This window comes from Phoca vitulina, unplaced genomic scaffold (genome assembly GCF_004348235.1).
Source record: "Phoca vitulina isolate PV1807 unplaced genomic scaffold, GSC_HSeal_1.0 scaffold6, whole genome shotgun sequence".
NCBI lineage: Eukaryota > Metazoa > Chordata > Mammalia > Carnivora > Phocidae > Phoca > Phoca vitulina.
Window position 1 is genome coordinate 3,003,926 of NW_022589709.1, and position 21,857 is coordinate 3,025,782.

The following is a 21,857-nucleotide window of genomic DNA, read 5'->3' on the forward strand; positions in this document are numbered from 1 at the left end:
TTCTTTGTATAGGGAGCTGTTTCGGAGCATTTTCATGTTTATTTAACTTTTATTTGTTTCTTTAAAAAAACCCCAACTGTTTAGATAATTCATCCAAATGGTTAAAATTCAAAGCAATATCAAAGATTTATGAACAAGACTTTTCTCACCGTGCCCCAAGCCTACCAATTTCCCCCACCCACCCTGTAGGTTTCTGTTTTCCTAACTCTCTTGTGTATACCCCCAACGCAAACACAAGAAAATAAAATATATATTCTCATTCCCTCCTTTCTTAGACAAATTGTATATCCCTGTTGCACCTTACATTTTCTATTTACTGTTTTATAAAAAATAAACTTCTTTGACATACACAAAAGCAGAGAGAAAAGTATGAGTTCCCAAAACACAGGTTCAAAATTATCAACTTCTATTTTAAAATGAATCCCAGATCATGTTATTTCACCCTTACAGACTTCAGTGTGCATCTTGGTTTTTGAAAGTGGACATTCTGGGGGCGCCTGGGTGGCTCAATCGATTAAGGGTCTGCCTTCGGCTCAGGTTGTGATCCTAGGGTCCTGGGATCGAGCCCGACTTCAGGCTCCCTGTTCAGTGTGGAGCTTGCTTCTCCCTCTCCCTCTGCCGCTGCCCCTGCTTGTGCTCTCTTGTTCTTGCTCTCTCTGTCAAATAGATAAATAAAATCTTTAAAAAAAAAAAGTGGACATTCTGCTGCATAACCACAATACCATTATCACACATGACCAAATTAATAATGATGTCTTAGCACCTAATTCTTCAGTCCATAATCAAATTTTCCCTGATTATCTCAAAAATACCCTTTTACCATATGTTTGTTTATATCCAGACCCAAACAAGTTCCCTACATTGCATTCGGTTGTTCTGTCTCTTTAGTATCTTCATCTAGGACAATCTTCCTTCCATCCCCCCCGCCACTGACGGGTTATACAAACAAGTTCTTCTGCAGAATGTTCCACATTCTGGGTTTGCCAGCTTCCTTGTGGGGTCATTTAAATTATTCCTCTTTTCTGTGTGTTTCCTATAAACAAAACTTAGCTCTAGAAGTTTGATTAGATTCAGTTTGACTTTTTGGCAAGAGTACGTTACAGCGGGTGCTGTGTGCCTCAGATCCTGCCACAATTGTCTGCTCCCTCTACGTGTAGGGGACTAACATTGATCAGCTTGCATCGTTCTTTCTACCCTTAACTCCCTATTCCAAAGATCTCTCCATTCCAGCTCGTATAGAACTTCCTCATTCTTTATTACAGCCCTGTGTGGATGCCACTGGATGAAAACATTACGTGAAAGCAACAATGTTATCGTGCCCTTGAAATGGACACTTCACATCTCAGTTTGTCAAGTTGATCCTAAAAGATCCACAGAGGCCTATGATTCTTTACATGCAATGGAAGTTTGCTTTTTAAAAGGAGCCCTTGGTGTTTCTGGTAAAGAAGTCTTTTGTATGGGAATTAATTCATTTCTAAACTGCGTTTAGATGGGGCGCCTGGGTGGCTCAGTCATTAAGCGTCTGCCTTTGGCTCAGGTCATGATCCCAGGGTCCTGGGATCAAGCCCCACGTCAGGCTCCCTGCTCAGCAGGAAGCCTTCTTCTCCCTCTCCCACTCCCCCTGCTTGTGTTCCTGCTCTCGCTGTGTCTCTCTCTGTCAAATAAATAAATAAAATCTTTAAAAAATAAAAAAAATAAATTGCGTTTGGAAAGTTGTATTGTGAATTCTCATAAGGTGTGCTTGCTGAGTGTTGGCTACAATCATGTAGAGGGGTGCTACGTACAATACCACTATACAGATTAAGTTTGTGTTTTTGCTCTTCTCCTTTGGCAGCAGAAAAATCTCAGACTCCTTAAAGATAGCCCCCAAGCACCAAATGAAAACATTAGGATTATGTGTAATTAGAATTCACAATTATAGATAACTAAAGGGCCACTAGACAAAATTCATAAAATGGAAGTTAGAGAATTTAACCCAGGTCAGGAGACGGGAGAACATGGGTGATAGAGATGGGATTATCTGGAAAAACTCAGTCCGATTAGAATCTACTTTGTACAATGGAGGAGCTGCTGAAGAATGGGTATCAGAGGGATGACCACATAAGGAATCCTGTGTATACTTGATTTGAGTCAAAAGCCCTCTCTTATTTAAACCACAACATTTTAGTTTCCATGTGGTGTTAGTCCCAAAATTTTGCAAAGGGAAGCACTAAGTTTGGATATTAAGGGTAAGAAGTTAAGCAATTTTGAGCTAGATCTTCTGACTTCCAGATTGCATCTAGCCATGTGACTTCCCTTTAAAAGTGCTTGTACGGAATAAGTCAGTCAGAGAAAGACAAATACCATATGACTTCACTCACATAGAAGTTAAGAAACAAAACAAAGGAGCATAGGGGGAAAAAGCGAGAGAGAGGCAAACCAAGAAACAGACTCTTAACTATAGAAAACAAACTCATGGTTACAGAGGGGAGGTGGGCAGGGAGATGGGGGAATAGGTGATGGGGATGAAGGAGGGCACTTGTCATGATGAGCGCCGGGTGACTTATGGAGGTGCTGAATCACTATATTGTACACTTGAAACTAATTTTACACTGTATATTAACGAACTGAAATTTAAATAAAAACTTTTAAAATAAATAAAGTGCTTGTAAACTTGTGTTTGTACAGTACTTGAAAGCTTTTATTTATTATATAAGACATACAGTAGAAAATTCTGAAAAAAAAATAGGAATATAATTAAATAAATACCATAATCTCAGTAGCACAAAATACCTACTGTCAACATAATGGATCTCTTTTTAGATATTTTTCCACGTTCATCTCTAAATATACAAACAGGTTCATGTCAGTACGTCTTGTGGGTATATCACCGGAAAATCTCACCTGTGGACAATTAGGAACATCATGAACACAAGGGGATCTGGGAGAAGGTACAAAACATCTATATACTTCCCATTAAACCACCTGTCAGTTCAAAGACTCCACCTTAGATGAAAGTCCTGTTGTTTTTATTTTACGTTCATTTTTGCGGTCTCAGTGAGCTCATTTGCATCAGGTTGCATTCGGCATTGCCTTCCCCAGCAAGCCCCGCACCAAGAGGGCGACTTCAGGCCAGAGATCCTGGGTATACCTGATGGGGACTTCAAGGTCTTCAGAATGATGATACATTTACAAGACAACTAAATTTCTCCCTTGCTATGGACCGCCTCTCATAGCTAGGTCTTAATGTCGTTCTTATGCCAATAAACCTTTGCCTCATCAGAGACTTTAGGTTGCAGTTAAGAGAAAGCCCAACTTCAAACTAGCGTCAACTAGAAAGTGAATTTATTGACTGACATTATTGAAAAGCAGACTTGACTCAATGGCCCCATGAGGTCACTGGCGACCTGGTTTCTGGCTGGTTCCAGTTTGGGCTCCTTCCTCAGATTCTCCACGGTGTCCCTCTGCTGCCCCCGCAGAGCACACAGCCACCTACCAAGAACATCTTTGGGCTGCTTTCACACAGGTCCAGTGATTCACGTTCCCTCAAAAGCCCACACTGGGTCACAGACTCATTCCTAAACTATGTGTGTCCACAGGGTCAAAAAGGACTAATTGGGTTGAGCCTGAGTCATACTCCCAAACCTTGTGTTCTAAAGTGAAAGAAGGTGGTTCCCTCAAAATTTCAAGAGGAAAAATGGATTCTGGGTAGCAGAAGCAATTGTCCACCACAGAAGCCCTCCCAGAAAGGGATGGGATGGAAAGATGGGAAAACAAAACCTGCCCTTCCAAATATGCATGGTTCTTTTCAAAAAAAAAAAGGCATTTTACTAATAAAGTGCTTTTTAACTTACAAGGACATTCTCTTCACAACACTGGGGAGATGATAAAGAGCTTTCGTGTTTATAGACAGTTTTTATTTTTAGTAACTACAGATGAATGCCAGCAAGATTAAGCTTAAGGTCACTCTCAAACCAGTGCAAGAGCCAGTTAGAGCCCTCTCCAGTGCTCTTTGCACAGCATAGAAAACAGTAGCCCGGCAAGGACAAGTCAGCATTCTGAGAAATCGCAGTATTTGCCCAGCAAGGAACTCCTACAGGAAGTTAATGCTGCCCCTGCCCACATAACCAGTCCTCTTCAGAGTAGAGGAAGTGGGGAAGGCTGTAAAATTATTTACCCTCAATAACTCAGCGAGACTCCCAGTGACGAAACTGAAAAATGAAAAGGGGTCTACCATCAAGAAAATTCTGTTGAGCTCTGTATGAGTCACTGCGGGAACTCCTACCCGCAGTTCCATCTTGAAACTGCAGGGCCCACTACTTCCGACAGAGACCACGCCTGCGTGGGGAGCTGTGTGAGTGGTCCCCCCTCCTGAGCATGTTCTCCAATGGGGCTCCTCTTCTTTCTTTTGTTGGCTTATTAGTCTTTTACTCTCGGGTCAGAGAGGGAAGCTAATCATCCTCCTCAGTTCAAGACACATAGTCCTCATCAATCCGGTGAGCCCTCTATCTTCTTTGCTTTGCTTTTACTATTTCCCCCCTTCATCCCTGACCTACATTCCCATTTTTCTCTTTTCATAGGCATCCACTTTACAAGAATGTGGTTGAGCAGTTTTCCAAAGCACTTATGCCGCCTGACATTCTCACTGCCAATGAGAATAATAACACTTAGGATGCTCCACGACTTTGCCAGTTACAGTCCCGTCGGACTTTTGAATTTTTCCAAGACGATGGGTGCATGATGATGCCACAATATAGCTTCTCTTGTCTGGTGGGAAACATAAGAGATGTACAAGACATTGCACATATAAATTTATAGTGTACGAATATTTATAAAGCAAGCCACCGGGTAACCAGGACCCAAAACAAAAAGTAAAACATTGCCAGTCTCTTCAAGTTCTGCTGACACCCACTCCAAGCCCATGTGTCCCTTCCTGATCACAAAACCTTCCTCCTTTCCTACAGATAATCACTATTCTAAATTTTGCAATAATCATTTGTCCTTTTTATGGTTTTACCACCTGTGTATGCATTCCAAAATTATATGTAGAGTCTTTCTTGTTTTTGAACATCATATGAATATCATATCATCTGTAAGCTTTTGTGTTCTGTTTATTTCACTCTACAGTGTATTTGTGAGGTTCATTCATGCTGTTCTGTATTCCTGTAGGTTGTTCGTTTTCATTACTGAATATTTTTCCAGGAATGGATATGCCTCAAATTATTTGTTCATTATATTTTAGATAAACACTTCACCTTCTGTTTCAGTTATCATGAACAATGCCACCCTGACCATTCTCATACACAAATCCTGGTGCACACATACAGAATCTTCTCTGGAGTATACTTCTGAGAGTGAAAATTACTGGGTCAGAGGGGATATACATTTTGAAACTTATGAGATAATGCCTGTTTCCCAAGACATCTACCAGCAGTGTATAAGAATTTCTCCTATTCCACATCCTCATCAACACTTAGTATTACCAGATTTTTTTTTCCCCCAAACTGGTAAAGGATATGATAGCATCTCACTGTGTCTTTAAATTGCATTTTCCTCTTTACTACCAAGGTTAACAAGCACTTTTTCTTTTGTTTATGAACCATTTGGATTTGGGGAGTGCTAAGGGGACAAATGCTTATTTTGCCCATTTTTCTGTTGGGATTCTCAATTTTTTCTTATCATAAATCGATAATTATTCATATAAATTATAAGTAATTTACATATTTTGGATACTAGTCCTCTGCTGATTTAATCTGCTGTAAATACACTATTTTTCTCCCACTTTGTGGAGTAAATTTGATCTCTTTACAATACTGAGTGTTCCAATCCATAAACATGTTTTAATCTCTTATATCCAGATTTTCTTTAATATCCCTTAATAAAATGTTTAGATTTTCCCCATAGAGATCTGCAGCTTATACCTTGACTTTTTCCTGGGTTCTTCATATTATTGATGCTACTTTACGTGTATCTTATTTTTAACTTTTTATATCATTTGTTTTTGGTATTCTGAAATGCACTTTATTTTTGAATGGTGATTTTTTCCCCTCCAACCAGTAAACTCTCTTATTAATAAATTATCTGTAGATTATATTGAGTTTTCTATGTAGACAGTCATATTTCCTGCAAGTAATGACATTTTAGTTTCTTCCTTTTCAATCCTACATTTTTTTTTCCCCCTTACCATCCTGGAGAGAAAATCTAGTTCCTATTTTACAGAAGTTTTGATAGCAGGCATCCTGTTTCATTCCAGCTCTTACAGAAAAGGTTTCAGCTTCCACCTGGGGTATGTATTATGCTTATGCTGTAGGTTTTATGGAGCTACTGTTTATTACATTAAGAAAGTTCTCTTCTGTTCCTAAATATCTAAGAGATTTTTTCTTTTTTTCATGAGTGGATACTAAATTTTATAAATGCCTTTTGTGCATCTGTTGAGATGATCAAGTGATTTTTCTTTTAATCTACTATTGTGACAAACTACACTAATTTTCTATTCTGCATTCCTAAAATAAACAGATTGGCCGTAAAACATTACCTTTTATTTTTACATATTCCTGGGTTGAATGTGCTAGTATTTTATTTATGCTAGCCTCATAAAAAGAGAATGTTCCCTCTTTATCTATTCTCTGAAGGAGTCTATATAAAATAAACTTGTTTTTGTTTTTCTTTTTTCTGGCAAGGTTTGGTAGAACTTGCCAGAAAAGCTATTTGAACTTGAAGTTTTCTTTGTGAGAAGATTTTGACTACTGGTATGTTTTAAAAAAAAATCATTAGAAAGCTATTCAAGTTTCTATTCTTAAACCAATATTGATAATTTTATAAGAATTTGTCCATTTAGTCTAATTTTCCACATTTATGGTATAAAGTTTTCCATAATATTTTCGTATTATTTCATACGGTCTATAAAATCTATAGAAATGTCCCGTTTTCATTTCTGCTATTATTTGTGCCTTCCTTTTTTTTTTTTTTAATCACTCTCTCGTGTAAGTAGCCCAGGCTCCTGCACCACGTAAGCCTCCCAGGTAACCCCTTAGCCCTTCCAGATCAGATACTTCTGCACAGATGATTAGCAAGCCTGAGACCTAACTGTGTATGTTGCTTGGGGACAAATGAGTTTCAAAAAAGAATTAGGATGGGTCTTCTCTTTCATTCTCAACATTAACAGTACCTACCCAATGAGATGGGTATAAGAATTACCATAGTTAAGGAAATTGAGTTTCAATTGGCTACACAGCCAATAAATAGTGGAGCCCCAATTCTACCATGTCTTCTCTTTTCTTTTAAACCTGAGTTTTAATTCTGCCATTTGCTAGCTGACGTGTCCTTGATGTATAGCAAGTCACATTCTTGAGTCTCAATGTCTTCATCCACAAAATCATTTTTATTTTTCCAATTTGAATATACATAGACAGACACAAATAGGAACTCAGACTACACACAGACTACAAACTTGCTTTGATCATATCTAGAATATCTTTCCATGTCAGTGTTTTCATTTTGTGGCTCTTAACGGTTGGTATTCGAAGCAGATCTTCATGTTTGTTGAATGAATGAATGACAAAATCAGTAAAGACCCAAATGACATCTTTCCTTGTAGTTGATACAATGCATTCCTGGTCAACCCAGCCATACCTCCCCATCTGACTCCCATCCTTTGAATATCATCCCTTACTCCAAATCAGAGTGGGGGGCAGGGAACCAGCAGCTTCATAGACCTTGGTCATGTGTTAAGCAAATGGGAGAAGCATCTGTCATTATTCACTCAGTACTAACCAATAGTGCTGAGGCCTTCCCCAGGTCTTGTCCAGGAGAGAAAGGCTCTGATCGAAAGACTTGTATTCACAACATAATACTAAGTATTTTGAAAAATTCACACCCTGCTCTCTCCATGAGAAAAGATTTTGTAGGCCAGAGGCACAGGCAACAAGTCTCACTGGTTGAATGAAAACAAGCTCAGTCATAAGCAGCACCTGAATTTCTCCAGCCTACTCCCTGGCGGCAGCTTCTAAACTTGAGACAAGAGTGCCACTTACTGTTAGACTAATCACATTGCAATTTGAAAACAGTTCTTAAATCTCTTGAGTCTAAATGCCAAATGAAGACAAAGGATTTATCAGGAAAGATACTAACTGACCTTTGATAGCTTACTAAATACCACAAATTGTGCGAAGTGCTTTGTAGCCACAATCTCATTTAGGCCTTACAACAATCCTGTAATTTTTATTTCTGTGGCTATTACTGGTTTTGTGAGCACACTCCAGGGTTTTGAATGCAACCACCTAGATCACAACCCGTGGGCCAAATGGTCAGCTGCCTGTTTTTGTACAGTCCACAAGCTAAGGGTTATTTAAGTGGTTGGGAAAAATCAAGAGTATTTCATAACATGAAAATTATTTAAATCAAGTTTCAGTGTCTATAAGGTTGTATTGGAACATAGCCACACTCATTTGCTTAGATACTGTCTTTGGCTGATTTTTACCATAGTATAGTTCAGTAGTTGAGACAGAGACCTTATTGTCCTCAATCCCTAAAATATTTACTAACCTGCTTTTTACAGAAAAAGTTTGCCAACTCCTGACCTAGATTCTAATTTGGATACACCACCTGGGCAAGCCACAAAACTGATCCTCAGTCTCATAAAGTGGAAGAACACCTACGAAGAGCGGTTTTTGAGGAAGATTAGCGCTATAAACACAGTATCTCCTTAAGATACCTGAAGAAGTCTAAGACATAAACGCCTTAACATGTTCAAAGGAAGCTCATCATTTCCATCTACAAATCTGTTCCTCCCTTAGACCAGTATCGTGTAGTGTCTTGAGTATGGACTTTAGGGTCAACATATGGGATTCCACTCTAGGCTCCACTATGACTTATTAATTATATGATGCAGTAGAAAGGTGCTCAAGCATGGAGGTTGAGTGCTTAGGTTTTGAAACTAGATTTCAATCCCGGCTCTGCCTCTCACTAGCTTGGTGACCTTGGGTAAATTACATAACCTCTCTGAACCTCTGCTTCCTCATCTGTAATATAGATGTAAAAAGTCATACTGATTTCATTAGGATGCTGTGAGGATAAAACGAATTTATGTTATGTTAAGTGATAACAACAGAGCTAGCAAAGCTCTCTATATATTTGCCATTGATTTCCCATCTAATTTAGGATAAAGCAAACTTCCTCCCTTGACCGTCTAAGGCCTGTACTCTGCCCTCCATCTGCTTCTCTAGCTCCAACCTCTTACCTCCGTTGCATCCATTAATAGCCTTTCTCACCCAAATCATGCTTTTTATTTCCTCATGAGACACTTGTACTTGCTGTTTTCAGTGACCTCAGAACCTAGCACAGGCCTTTTCTTTGAAATACAGCACGGCACAGATGAAGCTCCCTTCAAAAGCCCTTAACAAATGTGAACATGTAAACATTAACTTGAAAAGATAATGTGGACAAGGAATTTAGAGCAGGCAATAGGAATAAAATTAGAAGCACGATTCTTCTGAGTGTTGCAATGGCTGGATAGTTAAAACACAAACTTAGAACTTCAAAAACTAATTCATTTGTGTTCTTGTTTATCTTTCTTTCACTTTCCTCCCCATTCTCCATTTCCGTGGTAACTAGACCGGTGTCAGGCAGAGGACCACAATTTTCACTAAATGGATACAATTAATAAATGAACAGTGATGGTGGGGAGTTTGGGAATATAAATAAGCACAACCTGCTTATTTTTATCAAAAATTTACATGTGCTCAATTTATAGTGGATATCTACAATATGACCAACTCAGCACCTACTTCCTGAGAGGTGGACTACCTTCTCCCATACATGGACATTTTGGGGACTGCCAAATTCTTACAGGATTCAGGCCCCAACTGACTGGCCCAGCTAGAATCAGAAATACCACCCCTAATTCCCCCTCAGGGCTGGTTAGTCAGTCTTCCTTTTTTCTAACAGTGGTGCCTGAAGACTTAACACTTGGGAACTGCTAGCAGGTGTGTTTTCCATCCATTCACAAAAAGGCTGGTTTGTAAAGAGAATGGAGCTAACAGAAAGAAAACAGACAGGAGAAGCAATGAAAGGATCTGAATGAAGTCTGAGTCCCAGTTGCCCTGGAAATCCTCCTAGTCCTCTTCATAGTTTGTTCAATTTATCCTTCAATCATGCAACAGCAGAGTTATCTTTTCAAAAATTTGTCTTTTTGCTTCAAATAGGTGGAGCAGAGTGTACTAATACAATATTCCTTTAACCCACTGCACAGTCAAGCCATCTAGAGATTTCTTAAAACCAGTGCCAAAGCCCCACCCCAGAACAATGAAATCAGAATCTCTGCAGTCTGGGAATCAGTAATTTCAAGAGGTGCCAGTCTATTCCAGAGATTTCACTTTGAGGAATCCGTCTATCAGGAATATTCACTATAACTAGGTAGGCAGAGATGTATTTTGACCCTCACAAGATTGAAAGACTGTAACTTTTAAACTTGTAACAACTATCAGACCACTAGTGTTCCCACTCTCATTGTAATTGCAGTTCACATTAGCACTCTAGTTTTAGTCAGGTGCCACCCAGGCCTCCAAGATCAGATCCTTCCAAAGTCAAATTAGATTCCTCATGGAATTTTAACCCCTAATCCTCCCTACCTACATACACACACACACACACACACACACTTACACAAATGATGTGACTCTTACATGACTTAGTTTTTTCCAGAATTGTGAAGCAGCCAAAAATTGGTTTAGTACCTCCTAGCCCAACATCCTCAAAGTTATAAAATGGTTGAGGCCAAAGGAGAGACTTCTTTGAAGAGTTGCTCAAGTGTTATGCAACATCCAGCTGCTCCCCCACAGACGAGGTGCTCCTCTCCCCCTTCAATTTAAACTTGAGAGCCTGGACTATGTTCCCAGTGCCCAAAAATCTTTATCAAACACATATAGAAAAAAAAATTGCCCAACTAGCTGCCTGTCTAGTAGAGAGGTATCTACTTGGCAACAGTCTACACTCCCAAGAAAAGGATGCATGAATGTTTCATATACAAAATAGGCCTCTGGCCACATTAAACTGGACTTCGCCAGCTCTAGAACTATAAACCTCAATACAGCAAATCCCTGAAGGGTGGTATACTTGGAACCAAGAACTGGGGGAAGAATTAAAAGTAGACCTCTGGAAAAGGTACTACCTTTATCAGTGATTCTTTTTTTTTTTTTACTTGAGAGAGAGAACAGGAGTGAGAAAGCACAAGCAGGGAGAACAGCAGAGGGAGAGGGAGAAGCAGACTCCCCAGTGAGCAGGGAACCTGATGCGGGGCTCGATCCCAGGACCCTGAGACCATGAGCTGAGCCCAAGGCAAATGCTTAACCAACTGAGCAACCATGGCCCCCTTCTCAGTGATTTTTTTTTTTTTAAGATTTTACTTATTTGAGAAAGAGAGCACAAGCAGTGGAGAGGGAGCAGCAGGCTGCCTGAGCAGGGAGCCCGATGCGGGGCTTGGTCCCAGGACCCTGGGATCATGACCTGAGCTGAAGGCAGCTGCTTAACCGACTGAGCCACCCAGGCGCACCTTATCAGTAATTCTTAATCTTGAGTGTGCATCAGAACCTGAGGGCTTTTTTTAAACCACAGCTTGTTGGGCCCTACCACAGAGTTTGACTTAGTAGGTCTAGGGTGAGGTCTGAGAATCTGCATTTCTAACAAGTCCCCAAGTGATGCTAATGCTGCCAGACAACACTCTGAGAACCACTGGCCTACATGAAGAGAAAGACCAGCAAAGAACTTCAAATACAAAGTACACTCTCCACTAAGACCCTGGTGGAAGAGAGGATGGAGGGCAGGAAAGAAAGTGCAGAAATAAAATGTCAGTGCTCAAAAACAAGCTGACTTCTTACCCACATAGTCCAATCAGCTAGGGTGGGTGGGTGGTTAATAAACGGAGGGTCTAGTCCTCAGTCATTTAAAGACCCAACTGACTGAACCTTTATCATCTTCAAGTGGCTTCCAAAGTTATCTCAGGTGTGGCATTCCAACCAGGAGCTAAGAAAATGGAGGAAAACGTCAAGAAATTGTTATGGAAGAGGCCTGAATTTTTGCACCCATATTCCACCGCTAAGAACTTAGTTCCATGGCTGAATGTAGACCCAAGAGGAGTGAAAAAATGTAGACCCTGGCACGGCAGCCGTATCTCAGGGGAACAAGCATCTCCAGTACACAATCCAACGGTCTCTGTTACCAATCCCCTTCCCATTGCAGGATTCCAGCCTTAGCAAGTCTGAGTATAGCTTTAAAGGAAATGTATAGCTAATTACATAGACATTTTACTAAAATGAATGTACAAAAAGGGATCAAAGGATTTATTATCTGAGTGACTGGAAAAAAGTAAATAGACCTATCCAGGGTAGGAACAAGAAGCTGAGATAGTGTGTTTACAGAAGCAGTCAAGAGGAAAAATAAAATTGCTGTTTTATAACTCTATGGGGTTCCTCTCTTTTAACATGTTATACTACATTTTTAGAGATCAAGTAAATTTTTAAGTAAAATAAATCTAAAGATTTTATAATTTCACATTTATATAACTTGATATCCTTTATTTGTCTACCATTCTTAAAGCAAATGACAAATCTACTTTTCAAAGATGAAAGCTTGCTATTACTGAGGATATCTTCGATGTTTTCTGCAACTCCAAATCCAGGAATGTTCCACACAATCGCAGCACTTCCTTTTTAAGGTGATTACTCTTAATGTATACATATATACTCATTTCCCTATGTTTGCCATACAGTGCAATGCCTGTGACATCTCATAATTGATAAAGTTGGAGTCAAGCCATTCACATGACTTCTAGTTTAGCTCTTTTAAGACTCTCCAAGAGCAAATTAATGAGTATATACCATTTACTGAAAAGGAAAAGAGAAAAGCAAAAAGAAGAAACATCCTTCATGGTCTTTCATTCATTTCATCAATTAGGACACACAAGGCAGCATCTTTCTCTATAATCTGGTCTCTCCTGTGACCTGAATTTTCTCTTTGTTGTTCATTCTGTCCAGTACAATTGTTGCTATCATCAGCATCCATTGGTTCAGTTTTTACTCTCATTCCTGCTTCTGAATGAGGCAAATCATCAGGCAAAGAAGCCAAGCAATTCTGAATCATCTCAATGACTCGTTCCAGATGCTTCTGAAACCGCTCAGCTGTTTCAAGGCGTTGACGTTTCTGCACCTCCATCATGACTCTCAATGTCTCTCTTGCTTGGTGGGGTCGGTATTCATTTATGAGATGATGCACATGTACAAAAAGCAGCTTAAGATCTTCTAGTTTCTCTTCTCGTTTTATACTCCCAGGACTCCTTATCAAGATATCTAAGAGGTCTAAGAAATTAATAAGAATAGACATATTGAGTTTTCTCAGTTCCTTCTTGTGATCAAACTGCATAGGATGAAGCCGTTCGATGCCCTGACTTTCTAAAGGGCGGATGATAAGATCATCACATTGGAACTGATTGCCAAACATCATGTAACTGTCTTTTATTGGAGGTGGAGGCTTGGGAGCTAGGCCTTCCTGAATATTTTCATCTGTATATTCCTTGATGTACTGCATTGGAGGTGGTGGAAGAGCACTCACTTGTTGTGGCTCACCCATTGCGGAAGATCAAGAACCTATGGAAAGAAACCAAAGATTTAGAGTAGAGCTACAAAACAAACCTGTCACACTGGGTGACTACAGACAGTATTTTCCTTTTTTTTTTCCTTGGCAGTTTGGGGCCCATGACAAAATGATCTCCTTAGTTTCTAAAACAACATGGAAAGGCTGCCATCTTTACTAATTAGCATTATATCTTCAATCATACAACTATTTCTCCTTCTCTGCCTAAGACTTTCATTGGCACAAAAAAATGTATGTAGTGTATTTTCATCTATAGATAAAATCTGGATCCCACACCCCTCACCAGTTATGTCATTTCTCTACCCCCTCTATAGCCAAATCACACATGCTATCTCCCCATCTCATATCACAATCACTTTTGTTTTATATTATAGGTTGATTTCCAAAAGCAAACACTTACTTATAACATCAACATTGCTATATTTCATACAGCTGGTATCATCACCTGAGCTTCTTTGATGAAATGATGATCCAATTCCATACCTTTTTCCCTGCAATGTACACTACATTTTTTATAGACACGTTAACTTTTTTATATCAACTGCAGAATTCCAAACCCAAATGTATCCTCTATATATGCTCTAAATAGAGGTTCCATTTTAAGCTTAGGTATATGATAAAATGAGAAGACCCTGACTGCTCATTTACACTGATCTTATCATATTTTCAAGGTATAACACCACCATCCAACAGCAAAGATGACAAATACACTGGAGACAGTTTTACTCTGGGAATTTGTGAGGTACTAAGGGCAACTGTGGAGCAGCCCTGAGGTACTACCAAGCCACAGCAGTGAACAGGATGCTGCTGAGAACCAATGAGGCAGTGGTCAAAGGCATCATGATCTACTATAATTTTACCAATTCATAATTCACTGCTTCTGCATATTCATTTTTGTCATTAACCAATCTGGCCTCAACCTCTTAACTCCACAAAAACTGCTCAACAAGGTTATCAACAATCAGCACACGAGCAAATCCAATAGATATTTTTCTAAGGTGATTTTACTCAATCTTTCAGCAGTATTTTCTTTTTTCAACACACGTCCCTTCTCCCTCAGCTTCTGTGAGCTTCCATTTAGGTTTTCCTCCTACCTCACTGGCCACTCCCTCTCAATCTCCTCTAGCGCCACTCCTCTACCCAAATTTTAATGTTGACCTGTCTCAAGAGGGTTGCTCTGGGGCCCTCTTCTCACTCTTAAATTAAGGAATCAAAAACTCAAGTGCCAAAGGGAATAGGCAAGCAACTTAAAACAGTGAAGTACTCTGGGGCAGGGATTCATATGAATTAAGCATATGAATGCCAAATCTCAAAGCCTCCAGCCGTTAGCATTCATGTGGGAAAGAACTCATTGCTCCTCAGTTTCTTGATTTCTTAAAAGAGGGCAAAAATCAGATTTTATGCAGAAATCTCTCAATTTGTAAATACCGGTAATTAATTCCAGAGATTATCAAATTCTGTGGAGTCAAAAAGAACTTGTCTACAACAATCTTTGTGGTCTTTGGGCCAATAGTTTTAGACCTCTGCTTTTTATTTTCCCTGGGTTATATCAGTCAATCCCATGGCTTTTATAAAACACCATTTCTACCAGCGGTTCTCAACCAATGGCAATTTTGACCACCAGGAGACATATGGCAAGGTCTGGAGATATTTTTACTTGTCACAACTGGGGGATGGGGTACTACTGGCATTGATGAGAGAACAGAAGGCTGGCTGAAGACAAAGCATAAGCCCGACACCCTGCAACCAACCCCCACCCCCCATCCTGGGTGAGACATGTGTGACATTCTTCCAGGAAGTTCCCAACGATCTTAATGTTAATGCCTTACTAGAAGGGTAAACAAGCTTAACTTGACAATGGCAAGGCCTCCCGTATCCTGTGAATATTCTTTAACATACAAAAATCCTTTTGAAGCCTCCCTTTTCCTTACCTTCCCCAACCCCATAGTATATAATCAGCCACCCCTCACAACCCCGGGGCAGCAGCTCTTTCTGCCCACGGGTCCTGTCCCTGTGCTTTAATAAACCACCATTTTGCAACGAAGACGTCTCAAGAATTCTTTCTTAGTCGTCAGCTCCGGACTCCACCCCACTGAACCTCACTTATATTCTAAAACTTCATCAGCATCTAATGGGTAGAGGCTAGGGATGCTGCTAAACACAATGCATATGACAGCCCCCAACAAAGAATTATCCAGCCCCAAATGTCAACAAAATATTGTGCCAAAGTGGGGAAACCCTGTTCTGTGTTTATGACTCTGTACTTTCTGCCTCCAATCCAGACTGCCTGAACTCCTGGGTGGTTCATAAAATATTCAGACCCCCTCCCCTCCCTATCATCACATATTTATCAAGTCCTGTTGATTCCACACCTTCACCATCTCAAGTTCATCAATTCTGACCAAGCCACCATTTCTTCTTGCCAGGAATATAATGGTTTCCCCAGGGCTCTTTTTGCTTTCACTACTGTTCTTCCACATAATAGCCAGCGTAACTGTTTTCATCCAACATTCCTTCTCTTTCATTATATCCTAGCAATACTGTCTTTAACCTAGTATTTCTACACTATTCTTTAACTATACCAACTTCTTCTGCCTTTGGGTCTTTTCATATGCTTTTTTTCCTGCTTCAGGCAGTGGCTTAAAATGTCACCTCTAAAGAAATAACTTAGTTGATTAGTCATCAAAACCAGATCCTACCTTCCTTCTTTTATTCTCTGAACCAGTATTTGATGTCTCTCCCTAGCCAGACTATAGGCTCCATGACGGGAAGGACTCTATCATAGTTCTACGTCCACAACCTTGCGCACACATAAGCTTCATAAATATTTGTTGAGCAGCTTCATCCATTTCAAGAGGGCTCCAAATCAATGGAATTTGGAAATATGTACAAACATCCTTAGTGTATTCACTCTTTTGATTCTTTATTGTTTGTCTAATATAGGACAATGAGTATCCAGGGATGATGATTTTGACAACAGATAATATCTGAGTACATACTATGTGCCAGACAGTTTACTTTTCTCAGGGCTGTGAGAAAAGGTGCTCTTTCCATCTTGGAGATGAGACAGTTGTGGCTCAGAAAGGTTGAACCACTTGCATAAAGTCACAGATTAAGTAGTAAATGATCAGGGAACAGAAGGCAAGCTGATGACAAAGCAGAAGCTGACACCCCACAACCCCCCCCCCCAGGATACATGTGACATTCCTCAGACACGCCTGGCTGCCCTAAAGGAAAAACAGTTAACTTAGATCACAATCCTACAAGACAGGTGTCTCCCTCAGTTTATAAATGTCTTAGCAATCTACAAGAACAAAGCATTCCTATTATCAATAACCTAGCTTTCAGAAGGAAATGCAGATACAATTAAATGCCCTTATAACCTGCAGCCCATTGACAGATACTTGAAGTGGGCAGTGTAATGTTCCTCCAGGAAGTTCCCAACTACCTTAATTAATGTTAATGCCCTCCTAGAGGGGTAAACACCTTAACTTGACAATGGCAAGGCCTCCGGTATCCTGTGAGTCTTTAGCATATGAAAGTTCTTTTGGAAACCTCCCTTTTTCCTTACCTCCCCCAACCCCATAGTACACAATCAGCCACCCCTTGCCACCCCTCACAACCCCGGTGGAGCAGCTCTTTTCTGTCCACGGGTCCTGTCCCCGTGCTTTAATAAAACATCGTCGGCTCCGGACTCCACTCCACTGAACCTCACCTGTATCCCAAAACCTCATCAGTAAAGGATCCAGAGTCTAAAGATCTCAAACACTACACTATACTATCTTTCAAGGATAAACAAAACACTCCCTCCATCCTAGTGTTGCTTAAAATATCAAGGAAAACAGACAAAAAGTAACTACGAAGTTCTAAGGCTACTACAAAAGACCAACAGATCTAACTACCAAAAATAAATCTAAAAATAGGAAAATGCATCATAAGCAAAATTAAAAGACAATCCCATTCTTCTAGAAGAAAAATGCTTGCAAGCTAACCAAGAGCAAACACTAGAAATTTTACTTTGAGTTTTTTAAAAACATTTTTTGACTCCACCCCCACCAGAAGGAAAGCACCAGGACTTCAGGAACTGCCTATCTTGTACACAACTCCACTTCGACCATCTCAACACCTAGAAGATCCTCAATAAAGGCCCCCAGGACGGCCCCCAGGATGAGGTTTTTTTTTTAACCTCATTTTTTAAAACCTAGAAAAAGAGACAAAAGAGGAAAAGCATATGCTGAATAAAGGCAGGAAAATATTCAGACTAATACATTTCTAAAAGCAAATTTCTAAAAAGGATGCTTTTCATCTAACAGACTATCAAGATTTCAAATATTCCATCACTATGGAATATAATATTATATATTATGTATTTATATAATATAGAACACCTTCCACGTGACAGGCGCTGGATTCCAGCAGAGGTCACACTATCCTTTTGATGTAGTTCTTTTGGAATGTTTTTGGTGACGTGACAGGCGCTGGATTCCAGCAGAGGTCACACTATCCTTTTGATGTAGTTCTTTTGGAATGTTTTTGGTGAAGTTTGATGGCGTCTGGAGCCGACAGCCAAGAAAGAATTCTTGAGACGCCTTTGGTGCAAAAAGGTGGTTTTATTAAAGCACGGAGACAGGACCCATGGGCAGAAAGAACTGCACTGGGGTCCTGAGGAGTGGCCCATTAAATAAAGTTGGGAGGGAGTTAGGGATAGTGTAAGCCTCCCAGGAAAAACAAGGTTTCCAGGATCCTGAGGGGGCTAGCTATTGTTAGGAAAGGTCATTTATTACTGGTTAGTAAAAACTAAGTCATGAGACCCTTCAGATGTCTATCAGTAGTGGGTCATATACTTCAGGGATGATTGCTAACATGTATCTGGGGGTAGAGACGAAGTTTCCAACAGAATTTTTATATGTTAAAGTAGACTCACAGGATCCTGGGGGTTGGGCTAAGATTATCTGTTGCCCTTAGCAAAATATTAACATCAAGGCAGCTGAATCCCTAGAGGAATGTCACTCTGCCTGTTTTAAGGACTTGTCAATGGGCTGTAGGTAGTAAGGAAATTTAGTAATTCTTGTTTCCCACATCGCCTGTACCAATATTTTTACAAGATAAAATTCTAGAAGTAGAATTGTTGGTTCAAAGAATATCAGCATTTAAAATTTTGATACTGCCAAATTAAATTCCAAATATATATTTGTTTCCTGTCAGTTTTGTGTGAGAATTCTCCCATATTCTCTTGGGTAGTACTGGCCCACCACCCAAGAATGTTGTGGGGTGGTTATGATGGCTTCTGTGAGAACTGAGGTGAGTGGGTCCTTTCCACCCCAACCAGTTTCCCTACAGAGCCAGAACAGCTATAAGCCTTATTCTAAAACTGGGATGACCTTCTGAATGAAGAAAATTAGAGAAAGTAAGGTGGGAAACAAAGGCAGAAGGAATGTAGATAAAATTAAATCTCCTTATAAAACTGCAGCCCATTGACAAATACTTGAGATAGGCAGATTATAACACTCCTCCAGGATCCTGCGAGTCTTTACATATGAAAGTCCTTTTGGAACTATCTTTACTGCTCCCAACCCCAAGGTATAAAATCACTTGTTCCACATCACAAAAGTACATAAAAATGTGTATTAAGGGTGTTTAATGCAGCAATGTTTGAAGAGTACGAAAAGTCAGAAATAATACATGACTTCATCAATATGAGTGGATAAAATATTTCTATATAATATTATGCAGCCCTTAAGGAAAAAGGGGTAAAACTTCATGAGGGTGGTGGTTATACCCACTGTCCTGTTTCACTAATTTACAACACAGGATAGCTGCAAATAGTGACAATTTTTTAACGTAAATTCTGATTTATAGAAAGCTGAATTAAAAGTACAAAGAACATTCCATATTCACCCAGAATCTCCAAATGTTAACATTTTCCCTCACTTGCCTTACTGTTCTCCCCCAAATAAGAATGTTCCCTTATAACCATACTACTATCAAAATCCGAGAATTAGCATTGATCTGGCACTTCAAAAGCACTTTTAGCCCAAGTTTCACCTCACTCAAGCATTTTTAGTTGGGCGTCCTGTTTTGTGTTTCCCAACACCACGTGCATTCCTCTTTTCAAGCTGCCATTTTCCAAAGGCCAACTCCGTGACAGGTGCGTTTTAAATCCTCTCCGTCTTCCTACAAATTCTTAAGTACCACTGTCGATTTCATTTCAGAGAAGTGTTTGCACCAGATCAAAAGGCTAGTAAAAAGCACAGCAAGAATTCTTATTCTGGGTCCTTTTCGTTACACAGTACAAGCTCTCTTGAGTCAGTAAACCATGAATCTTAACTGTATAAAAGGAACTTGACATATTACAGAAGTTACGTTTATTTCTCTATCACTTCTCTAGAATGAACTTTTCAAAGGCAGTATCTTCAGTAAAACCACCGCCAAGCGTTACAGTCGGTTATCTGACTCAAGATTCACCTTCTACAGTGTTTATGTTCCAAGCTAGGGGCTTAACCAAAAAAGGAAGGTATTCTAGGGTCCCGCCCCCAGACATGTGATTCGTTTCGTCTACGGTGAATGGGGCCGCTGGAAAGCAGCTTTTAAAAAACTCTCCAGATGAATGTGACCATTAGGCTTGGAATCAGCCGGCCTCCTCCACACAGGCCCCCTCTCCCCCCCCCCCCCCCCCCCCCCCCCCCCCCCCCCCCCCCCCCCCCCCCGGCTAACTCAGCGGGTTTCAGCATCTCTCCCCGAGGAGGGAGGGCAGGGATGGTCACTCTCAGCTGACAATAGCCGGAGGCTAAAGTACTCGTCAAGTCCACACAGCTTAGCAAACCAGCGGCGCGCAGGACTAGAACTCAGGTCTCCCAACCTGAGGTCCGGCTCGGCCTCCCCACACAGAGAAAGCCCACCGAGGGCACCTTCCACCCGGCTCCCCACGAGCAGCAGAGAGGCGGCAACCTCCGACGGACGCGGGAGAGGAAGGTGAGAGAGTATACCCCGCGCCAAGCCTTCCCCATTCCCAGCCCGCCTTGAGAAAGCCGCGAGGTCCGGAAGGAGAAATGCACACGGAACGAAGCCCCAAGCCGTCGCCGCCCACTCACCTCAGCTCAGGTTTACACCGTAGCCGCCTTCGCCTCCGCAACCGAAATCCGACTTCCGGCCGCCTCCTACAGGAAGAAGCCCCTGACGGTGTCCTTTGATTGGCTGAAAGAGCTGTCTTTTAGCTGAGGCTCTAGTTCCGCCTCCAACCAATAGCTTGCTAATGCGCCTGCGCATATCTGCCCGCACTTTGGAGGTTTAGTCGCCTGCGGGGTTGGAGGTGGGGGCGTATGTGTTAGTACTTTCTATCAGTAAAAGTAGCAACTGGTAGCTTCACTCCTTTTTAAACAACGCATCCGTATGCCTTACATGAAGTTAGAAAATACAGATAAGCAGATGTTTTTAATTTTTTTAAATTATATCTAATCCCACTGTCAAAAATAACATTAAATTTATTTTTAATCTGGAAATATTTGTGAACATGATTGGGAATCAATAACATTCTCAGTTTCCATTTCTTCACTATACGTTCATATTTATTCTCATTTAGAAACTGAAGCATGTGTAATTATATTTCCAGGTAACAGATTAACAAATTAAAAAATGTATCAAAGATTTCTTTCGGAGGTAATTTTCATAAGTCACAAATTATAAATTCGTGGGGATCTTACAAGAGCATATTGGACATAAAAAATAAGGTTGTTATTCTGATAAAAAGTTTTCAACTTTACCTCTTTAAGATTATTTGAATTTCATTTTTTACAAAATTATGGGGTTCAAGTATATACAAAAGTAGACATAAGTGTACTCATCCACCTTCAATGAGTAGCTACCCATTAAAGCCAGACATTATTTCAACATGCATCTCTAAAATAGGACTCATTTTCCCCTATAAACACAGAACCATTACTTCATTTAAAAATAAATTAGTAATTACTTAAAATCCTCAAAATCAGGGGCGCCTGGGTGGCTCAGTCAGTTAAAGCATCTTACTCTTGATTTTGACTCAGGGTCATGAGATCCAGCCCTGTGTCAGGCTCTGTGCTCAGCCTGGAGTCTGCTTGAAATTGTCTCTCTCCCTCTGCCCCTCCCTCCCCACCTCTCTATCCCTAAGAAAAAAAAAATCATCAAAATCAAGTCATTATTTGGACACCAATTGTTTCAGGAGCCAATAAGCCTTTGTGACTGGCTGATGTGTCTTTCAA

General features: G+C 40.3%; 1 protein-coding gene across 2 annotated transcripts; it reads right to left on the reverse strand.

Moving 5' to 3' along the window:
* Positions 1-11,459: 11,459 nt before the first annotated feature.
* On the reverse strand, positions 11,460-20,791 carry MED7 (mediator complex subunit 7). Of its 2 annotated transcripts, none has more exons than XM_032403611.1 (2): positions 20,715-20,791; positions 11,460-13,616 (listed from the first exon to the last, which is right to left on the reverse strand). In XM_032403611.1, exon 2 carries the CDS (start codon positions 13,597-13,599, stop codon positions 12,898-12,900), a length of 702 nt encoding a protein of 233 aa, XP_032259502.1. In that variant the 5' UTR covers positions 13,600-13,616; positions 20,715-20,791; the 3' UTR covers positions 11,460-12,897. The 2 variants fall into 2 exon arrangements, with proteins under 2 accessions (XP_032259502.1, XP_032259503.1); XM_032403612.1 differs by lacking the exon at positions 20,715-20,791 and adding an exon at positions 20,610-20,684.
* Between the last annotated feature and the right edge of the window lie 1,066 nt (positions 20,792-21,857).

Bases quoted from the DNA above. Each gene is read 5' to 3' on its own strand.
- MED7 (XM_032403611.1), bottom strand. From the start codon at position 13,599: ATGGGTGAGCCACAACAAGTGAGTGCTCTTCCACCACCTCCAATGCAG.